Source organism: Sinocyclocheilus rhinocerous, unplaced genomic scaffold, assembly GCF_001515625.1.
Source record: "Sinocyclocheilus rhinocerous isolate Xijiao unplaced genomic scaffold, SAMN03320098_v1.1 scaffold2648, whole genome shotgun sequence".
Lineage (NCBI taxonomy): Eukaryota > Metazoa > Chordata > Actinopteri > Cypriniformes > Cyprinidae > Sinocyclocheilus > Sinocyclocheilus rhinocerous.
The window spans coordinates 200399-211676 of record NW_015655994.1 but is presented as its reverse complement, the minus strand read 5'-3'; the positions used below and the strand labels follow the sequence as shown (position 1 = coordinate 211676).

The 11278-nt window shown below is 44.9% G+C and overlaps 1 protein-coding gene across 8 annotated transcripts in view; it reads right to left on the bottom strand.

The window, feature by feature from the left end:
- Window positions 1-11278, bottom strand: part of LOC107719036 (msx2-interacting protein-like) — a 28433-nt gene that overhangs the window by 7811 nt on the left and 9344 nt on the right. For 7 of the 8 annotated variants that reach the window (XM_016526337.1, XM_016526338.1, XM_016526332.1 and 4 more), the window contains 5 exons: window positions 9954-10079; window positions 9712-9825; window positions 9496-9609; window positions 8676-8776; window positions 3227-8546 (listed from right to left, as the gene is read on the bottom strand). In XM_016526337.1, coding sequence (XP_016381823.1) covers window positions 3227-8546; window positions 8676-8776; window positions 9496-9609; window positions 9712-9825; window positions 9954-10079 — 5775 coding nt within the window. Of the gene's footprint in view, window positions 1-2568; window positions 8547-8675; window positions 8777-9495; window positions 9610-9711; window positions 9826-9953; window positions 10080-11278 lie in introns of all 8 variants that reach the window. The other variant, XM_016526333.1, reaches the window with a different exon arrangement.

Sequence of the window (11278 nt, the reverse complement as noted above, 5' to 3'; positions counted from 1 at the left end):
AGTGTTCTGGTGTGAATCAGGAGAGAAATCTGCACAGATCAAGCAGTGTTTAAACAGTTCTAAACTAATATGTGGCTGGATTTTGATGTGAGAGACAACAGCAGATGCACTTTTTCACTGGAGGAAGCGTTATTATGGATTATGGACTTTAAATGACCAGAAGCAACATCTTAATGCTGGATTTGTTTCAGCTTTTGTCTTCTCCAGATGTTAACTGATGGACTGGAGTGATTACTTGTGGATTATTGTGATGTTTTTATCAGCTGTTTGGACTCTCATTCTGACGGCACCCATTCACTGCAGAGCATCCATTGCTGAGACACTGATGCAATGCTACATTTCTACAAACCTGATGAAGAAACAAACTCATCCTGATCTCAGATGACCTGAGTGAATAAACTTTTAGCAATATTTGTTTTTTTGTATGAACTATCCCTTTAAACCCATTTATATTTTGAATAGAATTGATAGCCCTCTTGGACAGTGCACCAGAATGTAAGCTCTTGGTGGAAAAGCGAATGCTCCAATATCACGTACCGTCATTCTGCGAGCGACTCCCTCCAGCTGCTGGGCCTCCAGCCTCATCCTCTGAACGATGCGCAGAATCCCTCCACTCTCCGGCAGAGGCAAAGAGCGCAGGCCCAGAGCTTTGTTTCCACATAAGAAGTGCAGCTGAACCGCTGCCATGTCGTTCTTCAGCGCCAGCAGGCCTTGCCACACAATAGGGTATTTCTGTATATACAGAGTTTATCAAACACAAACTTTAGGTAGGTATTGGTGTAATTTTGCATTCCCACTGCACATAGATGGTTGGAAATGAAGTGTTGTGTGGCTACATCTGTTTCTGCTTAATGGAACATGTGATGAACTACACCTGAGGTTACAACATCTTTCATATATTAAGTGTCCAAACAGTTTTCATTGTACAGGGTTCAACAATAAGGCTGGCCCATTGGCCAGTGAGTTTCAATAGAACCTCCTGCAAAGCTGCTGTGAAAATGTGTACCGTCAAAAGCTCTATACAAATAAATTACTTGACAGTCATGAAAGCATCAGTAAGAATGTGTTAGAGGAAAAGTTCACCCAAAAAGGGAAATTCTGTCATTAATTACTCTCATGTCGTTGCAAACCCGTAAGACCTTCGTTCTCGTAGCTTCATAACACTACGGTTGAATCACTGATGTTACATGGACTATTTTAATGATGTTCTTACTACCTTTCTGTGCCTTGACTGTGGTAGTACCCTTGCTGTCTATGGAGGGTCAGAAAGCTCTTGGATTTCATCAAAGGTCTTATGGGTTTGGAACGACATGAGGGCGAGTAATTATTGACAGTTTTCATTTTTGGGTGAACTATTCCTTTAAACTTTAACTAATTAAGGTTTTGCATTTAATAATTAACATTATGGGGCCAGTGAAAATATTGGCAGGACAATTAAAAATTAAAAATCAGAAGTATTGGGTCGACAGAAAAATTCTCTTCTGTGTGTTGTTGATGACAGAGACTCACCGTCAGAAGCTGCACCATGTTCACAGGCTGGTGTCCAGCCAGCTCCACCTCAGACTCGGCTTGTGCCTGACTGGACTCCGGCTCTTGAACACCCTTCGTTTAAAATGGAAGGCACAAACTTTATTTACATAGCTCTAAAAGCTAGTAAATATTTTAAAATGATGCAAACGCAAACTTACCTGCGACGGTGGGATGCTATGGGTGGACTGGTTAATCCCCATTGGGGAATTCTCAGCAAACTGAGCGTGGGCAGGCCGGAGGTTTGTATACATGGTTGAATATTCAGTGAAGGAAGCCGCAGTTCCTGCTGGAATCAGCTGAACTCTTTGAGGAGAAGCCATGGGAGGCATTGCACTACGGATCGCCATCATTCCCTCCTTACTGGAAGGTGACTGCGCCCTATTTAGTTCTGATGCTTTCGAGGAGTCCTTCTCAGATACTCCCTTTACTAACAAGTGTGAAAGAGATGAAAGAGATGCCGCCATTCTGGTAGGAGTCGAGGAGGGTGTTATGTTCTCAGGGACGTGCCACTCCACAGCTGTGGAGAGCTCCACGATATTCTGCTGGTATGGAGTCTGGTTTGAGTTGAGCAGTCGGCGGTCTTGCATTGGCTGGGTTCACCTTGAGGACCATCTCCCGGTTTCCCACGGCCTGAGGAGATGTGGGTCGCTGCTGGCCAGGAGCCCAAGAGGAGGCGAGGCTCTCAGAGTGAATCCCATAGTTCATCATGGAGAGGGGAGGAGTGTTCACTCGTACCTCACCCTGGGTGAGGTGTCCTAATGCGCCGACGCGGTGTGGCGACAGCCTTCCAATGCTACCGTGAGTGTTGTGTGGAGGCATGATCACAGACTGCTCCGAGTGGTGGACTTAGGCTTTGTGAGGATTTTGCGCAAATCACCTGAGTTGGCATCATGAGCAGGAGTGTCTGAGGGTAATGTAGGGCTCTCCATCGGGGCTACAGAGGTCAGCGGAGGAGAGAGGACCCCAGCTTCTTTCGGCTGATTGCAACACTCTGTTGGGGAAACAGAAAGCCTGCTTGGGTATGAGGACAAGGATTGCCTGCTGCCGAGGGAAGATGTGGACTTATAGCAGGACTAATAGTTGGGACCCAAGCAGGTTTCTCCACGTTGAGAGACTCTGGCGCATCACCCTTCTTAGGGTGCTTCATCACCATTGGGTATTCTGTAGGATGGTAACTCATGACCTGTGATGGGCCAGGCGTTTGCTGCAGTATCTTAACAACTCCACTTTGAACTGGAGCGTAAGCGGATTCTAATTTGTCCAGTGCAGATTCTTGCTTAATCGTGGAGACGTTTGGATGGGGTTTTATTGAATGTCCATGATCTGAAGGAAGTGGGCATTTTGAAGATGGCGGATGGGAGGCACTGTAAAGTTCCTGCTTGATCTGGGGCATTGACACCAGCTGCTGTGACTCTATGTCCACAGCACTGGCAGGTGGGATCTGGCTGATTTTGGCACTTATGCGCAGTGGCCCCTCTATTTTCTGGCCAGAATGACTCAGCACCACCACACCTTCTGACGTCTGAACTCTTAGTCCTGTGCTGGAACCTGTACTCAAAGAAGTACTCTCCACAATATAGCGACCGGCATTTCCACCTTCCTCACCAACTGCTGGACCATGGTACGTACTGCTTTCCTCCAAGCTTGGCTGGTAAATCTGTTTTGGAGGTTGTTTGTCAAGAAAAGGATTTCCAATCTGAACATTTGGCTTCTCCTCGGAGTCGGGGGGATTGCAAACGCGACTGATGACGGAGGTAGGAGTGGAAGCAATAACTGAAATCACTGACTTCTCACTGAAAATATGTTTAGTTTCTGGGGACGGTATAGAAGCAGGCTGTCGAACTACAGGTTGGGCTGAAACAGGGGGTTGCCTGTTATCTTGAGGAGCACTCTTGCTGGTTACCACATCTGGTTTAGCGTCACTTTCCCTTAAAGGATGAGCGTGCATATTTCCGGATGTAGCACCGATTTCCAACACTGGAACAGTTCTAGGCTTTGTGAGGATTTTGCGCAAATCACCTGAGTTGGCATCATGAGCAGGAGTGTCTGAGGGTAATGTAGGGCTCTCCATCGGGGCTACAGAGGTCAGCGGAGGAGAGAGGACCCCAGCTTCTTTCGGCTGATTGCAACACTCTGTTGGGGAAACAGAAAGCCTGCTTGGGTATGAGGACAAGTTCTTGAGACAAGTTCTCGTTGGAGAGAGTGAAGGAGAAGTGTTCTTGTATGAATAAGGCTGGTATTTGGATGACGTTGGGCTTCTGCTAATCGCTGGAGAGGATTTTGGGATATCCATCTCAGTTTTAAGAGGCGACTCAGGCTCGTTTGGAATGTCTGCATTAGGAGCTGGTAAACTTACACCCTGCTTGGAAGAGGAAGTAATGACAACAGCTGTACTTGCTGGTGATCTTTCCGTGGCTGCTGGAAGTTCTGCAGGTACTGACTCCGGTGACTTCACAGGGATATTTTCAGCCTCCAAAACTACGTCTTTGATGGGTTCCTTTTTGCTTCCAGCACCCTTTGGGCCTTTACCCTTCTTTGAAGTTTTTGCTCTGCCTTTACACCCTTTTCTAGGAGTGGTTACGGTCTCCTCCTGAACTACTGCTGTGCTAACACAGGTTTCAGATACTTTTGAACCGGGTCTAAGAGTCTGCACAGGATCGGTTTCTACAACAGAGTTTGTGATTTGTTCTGTGTTCTCTGATGTGATGGAATCTATAGCAGCAGCAAGCTCTGTTTCACTAGACGGATTTGCAGGCTTTTCTTCTTCTGACTCACGCTCTGGTTCTTCACCTGCCAAACGTTGTGCCTTTGTCTGGTTACTTTTAAATGGAAGAGAAGTAGCATCTTCTGTGAACTTGGCAATATTCTCAACAGCTTGCTCAAGCTCCAACTCTCGAGCCAGCGAAGCTACATGTGGTTCAATGGCTTTTGCTGCAGCAGGCAAAGTCTCGCTTTCACTATTTGCATCATCCATGGCATCATTTTCAAATTGAGCTTCTAGTACCTCATCCTTTGAGGACACACCAGGTGAGCTATTTTTGGGAGACTCATCAGTTCCAGGTTCTTCTTCACTAGTCTGAAGCATTGCCTTTACTTCGGTCACATCAAGACGGATTCTAAGGTTTTTAAGAATGGGAGGGTTTTCTTCAGTAATGAGTTTGGGACTTTCCGAAATTTTCTCCATTTTGTCTCCTTTCTTTCCGATTCCAGATGCTGATGCATTTCCTGGACTGACTCCTTTTTGTGTGGGGGGTGAAAATTTGCCTTTGGGAACCCCCTCACTGCTCGTCTCACTGCCATCCAACTCCTTAGACTCGGTTGATTTTGACCGTTCGACTTTGCCCGCTGGTACATCCTCTGCTTGGCGTCGATTCTTAGGGGGGCGTCCCCGTCTCAAGGTCGGTGGTGCAGCAACAGCCTCTACATCAGAACCTACATCTCTGTCTACACCACGCTTCCGTGCACCTCGAGGCGATTCGGCATCTTTTCCAAGTTGCAGAGCAGTTTCATCTTCAATTGGTGTAGCATAGACAGAACGCACATTTCTACGTCTTGCCCTACCTGATTGTGAATTTTGCTCTGTACATTGCTCCGTTTCTATGCTGTGCACAGGTGACTTACTTAATGACTTTGAATCAGGTGTTGTCTTGAACGCCTCTCCTCTTGGAGAAGATGAACGTTTGAGCTTTTCTTTGTCAATGCGCTCACTTTTGCGGGTGCTTTGTTTGTCTGGGGTAGCAGGCAGAGCTGTAGTTACTGGTGTGGTAGGCGAGGTTTTAGCTCTTTTATTTCTTGACTTTGGAGGGGGTGAGACAGCTTCTTCAACTGGATAATTATCAGCACATTTCTGATCATCTGCATTGTTAGATTCAACCTCAGGTGGCTCAGGTTCTTTTTCATGTTGCTCGGCAGGGATATGCGAGAGGGGACTTGGTGATTCAGGAAACTTCACTGGAGGCTCAGCCTCTGGCTGTGCATTATTGGTTGGTGTTTCGTTGCTTGGGAGCTGTTCTGCAACTACTTTATTGGTGTCTTGAGCACTTTCAGAGTCATCAGCCTTCAATGCCATCTCCTCTGCTGGGATCTTCAACTCCTGGCATTCTGAAGAATTGGGTTCTGAGGGTTGCTCAAGCAAAGGCTGCAATGGCTGAACTGTGGGCTGCTCAGGCTCTTTATCGTCCTCCTCCATAGCAGAATCAAGCAAATTACAGGTTGGAGTATCAACACTTTCTGCTTCCACTGTTGGCAAGGATTCTTCAAATGCTAAAACAGGGGATGATATTTGAGGAGCTTGAACAGGACTAGTCTGAGGGACCTGAACAGGACTAACTGATTTGATCTCCGCTTGCTGGATACTAGGTTCAGAAGCATTTTGCTGCTGTGGTGCTTGTTCTTCCTCCGGTGTTTTGCCTACTCTGGTTGCATCTATGCTTTCATCTTGCTTGGAATCTTGATGGCTTTGTTCTTTATTCTTCTGTTGCAGCAACCTTGTTAGTTCTAAAAAGCGGCTATGGAAAAGCACAACTGGTTCTGGGTCAGGCTGCCCTTCTGCTGGGCCTTGCTGAGAGTTCAGACATCCAACACCATGCTCAGGGTCCTCATGCTTTCGTTCCAGATGCTGAAGACGCCTTGAATCCTGCTCAAAAATAGAACTGTGCAAAAAACGTGATGCAAACAACTCTCTTCTCTCCTGTTCTTCTGGCTTTGGATCTTCTTTCCTGTCATGAATTTTGTCGTCAGACTCGCTTCGAATTTTTTTCTTCTTCATGTACCATGAGGGAGTTGGTCGTGGTGCGGACTCCACCTTCTCTGTGTCCTTTCTACTTCTGAAACTGGGGAAGTGCGAATCATAATCGAGGAAAGACCAGTTGTCTTCCCTTGTTGAGGACAAAGACTTTGCACGCTCTAACAAAGCTTTAGTATCAGGTGTGATTGTCTGATCATCTGCAAAAGAACAGAATTTGTTTCTCTCTAGAGAGGGCGTCAGCTTGGACTCTGATGATCTGTCTGGACGGTGTCTTTCAGAGAAGGATACTGACGTTGATGGAGCAGGGGAGTTGGGCTTATTTTCACGATCTTCTTCAGAGTCAGAACGCACTTCACCAGGTTCCAAATCAGGCCAAAGCCCATAATCTAAGTACTTCTGATTGAGCCGTCTTTTCTCAGCGCTCCTTGTCAAGTCTGGCAACAAATCTTGCTTTAGTTGACTCTCCCAGCGTCTTTGCTGCTCGTCTTGTAGAGACGTACTCGTCTTTGACATCTGTGAGGTGTGCATCCGTTTACCCCCAAGCTCCTGATCTGTCTGAGCATTATCCTCAGGTTTCAATGCTTCTTTTACTTCTCTCATAATCATTTGAGCATGAGGGTCTGCATACTCTTCTTCTCTTTGTTGGGGGGCATGCTGAAACCTTGGAGAGTTTGTGTTATTCCACTCAAGGTCTTCACTCTTTTGCCGGACCGTTCGGTAAATCCTTTCTCTCTTAGCATTCATATCCATCTCGAAGGACTCTTGTTTCTTGATCTTACTTGGAGGTGAATTATCAGTAACATCCTGCGGAGGCTTGCCGACCTCATGCACCAGGCTTCGATGCTCAAGATCTTCTGCATCTACACCTAGAGGAGTTTCTGGCTTTCCTGGTTTATCCAGCGGCTGCAGCTGCTGCCGTAGCCGTCGGTTTTGCTCCATCTGTTTGCGGTAACTCTGAGAAAGGTCAATATTTTCTAGATATTCATCCCTTACTTTATTGTCCTTATCGGATGTTCCATCAGTTGAAAATCGTCTAGATATGCTTGGCCCAGGGTGAGATTTTGAGTCCAAAACATCCACCTCAGGCAATTCACCTGACCTTACCATTGGGCCCTGAGACGTCCCTCTCATAGCGCCATCCAGCTCTTCCCTTTGACTATAATGAGAACCAATCCTGGATTTGGAGTGTTCTCTTTTTTGAGCCTCTTTCTCTGCTTTTACATCAATATCTGTCTCTTTTGCAAATCCCGCGCTTGTAGCAAAGTCAGCAGGTTGGCTAATCCCAGAACCTGGATCCTCCTCCAGACGCCCCCGTTTCTGTCGTATCGCTTTCCCGCGGGGATCGCCAAACCGCCTCTTCCTCGCTTCAAGTTTGACAGAATCTACAAGGGAGTCTTTGCCATCACTACCAGAGTCAGATTTTAAATGTTTCTTTGCTTTTCCTTTGCCGTCTCTGTCTAGCGACTCGCTTTTACACTGATCGAGCCGCTCTCCCTTTTGAGACTCAAGGCGAGTTACCTGGTCAGTAGGGGAAGGCTCTTTGTCCCCTTTATGCTTCTGTCGTTCTTGACTCTCCACATCTGAAACCTTAACCTTCCCAGATCCCAAATCCAGGCTAGCCTCTCTATCCGCTTCAGAATGAGGTATGCTGGGAGACTGCACTTTCCCTCTCCTTTGTTTTGCTTTCTCTCCCTTCTCTCTGTCAGCCTTCTCCCTGCGTCTGCCGCGCTTCTTGTTCTCTGCCCCACTGACGCGCTCTGCCTCGGCCTGCTCCATTTCTCTCTCCAGTCCTTCAGATTTGTAATCTACTGGCGATTTCTCAGACTTCTCAAACTGAGCCGGGGGTGGAGACAGCGAGCTGCAGCTTCCCGATCTTTCAGAGGAGTGCCTGAACACGCGTCGTTCGGCGTCTCGTGACACACGGTCCGACGGTGAGGGCGAAGCAGAGGGAGTCAGGGGACGCCGCTGATGAGATGGGCTCCATCGGCCTCGCTCCGCCTCAAAGCGCTCGCGCTCCCGTTCACGTTCCCGCTGGATATAGCTGTACTTCCTGATGTCCTCAAAAGGGTCTCGATAGTCTCTGTATTCCCGTGGGTCCTCGTGATAGCGGGGATCGTAGTGCTCTCCTTGATAATCTAACTCTGCATAGCGGTCACGACTGCGACCGGGGTACTCTCGACGGGGGTCTTCAGAGTAAATGGCAGGAGTCCTTACGTTCTCGTAATACGCTCGCTCCGTGGAAAAGTCATAAGGAGTTCTCCGTTCGTCCCTGACAAAATTAAACAAGATTTAGTCCATTTTTAACATACAATATAACCAACTGCTTAAAGATAAGCAAACTAAAGACAGAAATGATAGTTTCTATGTTTGTATGTTTTCCCACTAAAGCAGTGCTCACCTCCGATCAGATGGAATATCATAAAAATCACGGATGTCCTGCCCTGATGCCTGCATAGATCGATAGAAAGCCATTTGACTCTCCTGACTGGCAAAATCAACCTGGACAGAGGAAACAAACACGTTATATAACTGAATTAACACACAAATAGCTATATACACATAATAATTTCATTTTTTTGAACGTTGTCTCTTATGTGCATTTATTTGATAATAAAAAAAAGTTTAAAAACTGTAATACTGTAAAATATTATTACAATTTAATATAGCTGATTTCTGTTGTAATATACTGTAAACTGTAATTTATTTCTGTGAACAAAGCTGTATTTCCAGCATCATTACTCCAGTCTTCAGTGTCACATGATCTTCAGAAATCATTCTAATATGCTGATTTGCTGCTTATTATTGGTACTCAATAGTTCTCATAAAAAACATTTTTCAAAAACATGACCAGTAGTGTATATATCAAAACACTAGTCAGTCCTATATATATATATATATATACAGTATATATATATACAGTATATGTATGTATATATATGGTGTAAAATACAGTAAAAACAGTAATATTGTAAAATATTTTTCCAATTTAAAATATCTGTTTTATATTTGAATGTATTTTAAAACGTCATTTATTTCTGTGATCAAAGCTGAATTTCCAGCATCATTACTCCAGTCTTCAGTGTCACATGATCTTCAGAAATCATTCTAATATGCTGATTTGCTGCTTATTATTGGTACTCAATAGTTCTCATAAAAAACATTTTTCAAAAACATGACCAGTAGTGTATATATCAAAACACTAGTCAGTCCCCACATACCTTAATTTTGTTCCCTCCTATCTTCCATCCTTTGGTTTCTCTAACAGCTGCTTGGGCGAAATCAGTGTTGTTGTACAGAATAAGACCCATTCCTTTTAACCTATCAAACACAACCTGTAAAAGAGGCCAGTAGTTAGTACAGCTCTAAGCAACACCAGTAAAATCTATATAGCGCACGTCAAACATTTCCGCAGACTAGAGATCCTAGAAGTCTACCTTGACCACCGGCCCGTATCGACAGAAGTGTCGTGTGAGGTACTGTTCTGTGATGTTCGAGGTCAGGCCGTCTAACCACACACACGCTGTTGGCATACTCTTCCCAAAGCCAAGCTGTAACACAGCCAGAAATACACATCAGAAACCATCCAGTCTGATTTCACTCGAACATATTCATGTACACACAATATAAACATGTTTTATGAGAGTCACATTGGCAAGAACACGCAAGTAATAAGTACCTTCAGTCTGTTGGCGCCGAGATACTCTCCGTCCATTTTCTTAATGGCTTTACAGACACTGGCGATATCAGAGTACTGAACAAATGCGTACTGAGGAACACCGTTCACCCTCTTGATATCAATATCCTGAAATCAACGGAGACAAACACATGCTTTAGAAGATACAGAAACAAATACATTTCCACTCAAAGCCCGGTAAGTGATGGAAAATGTTGTTAGAATTCCCTCGTACACAGAATTGTTTGGCCCGGTTTGATTGCATTTTTGTTTTTTGGCCAAAAATTAACGAGTTAAAATGTTACAGAAACCACAACAGATGACAGATCAGATAGCCTAAGAGAAACTTTGACATTGAGGAAAAAAACATTAAAATCAGGGCTGTAACAACAAAACAATCATAAAGATAAAGCCATTGACTACAGAATGCTTTTCATGATTCTTCGCAGCAGCTGTAATCGAGATTATTTCTGATTCACTGTGCTTTTACAACAACATAACGGCTGCAGCAAACTGCAATCTGCGTACTGAGGCCTTTGTCAGTGTTGATCAGTGGAAATATTGACTTTAAACAAACTATTTCAAATGTTTTTGACACATTACGATGATGTGAAGAACACAACGTAACCACATCCGTACCTACAACAGTGTTTCCCCTGCCATTATATTAGGGGGGAGGTCCGGCCCCCCCTTGAAGGTCAAGTTAATTTTATTTAATTATATTTTCTCTATAGCGCCAGATCACAACAGAAGTCATTTAAAGTTACCTTTCCGATAGACCAGGTCTATACCTTGTTCTTTTATTAAACAAACTAAATAGCCTTATGTTTTTTATCTTATTTACACGACGGCATGTCATTTCGGTCTCTACGTTATGGTCGCGCTCTCTGTATCACGCATAGCGGAGTTCCGCCCGATGCGCACACATACACACACACACACATGCGCACACACACTCACTCTCACACACACACACGTGCACACACAAGTGAGCACACTCCCACTCGTAGTTGTAAATATTAAGCCGCAAAATTAAGCTGTGTTAATGAATGGCGCAGTCGCACGGTTTTGTTTACTACTCGTACTGAAGCGCGCGTGACGCTCGCGGTGATTTCACCGTCTGCCGTCTCACTAAATGAGAACATAAATACATGAACACATCTCCAGAACTGCTCTGAGAGTCACTTCATCAGCATTTGACCATTTCATTTGAGTAAAACTATCCTCATATCATATACACAGAAATGTAAAGGTATTCACGGCAACCCGTCAAAATAAAAGTTCGGTTTAACTTGAGGGCATTGGCAGAAATATATTACTATTGTTGA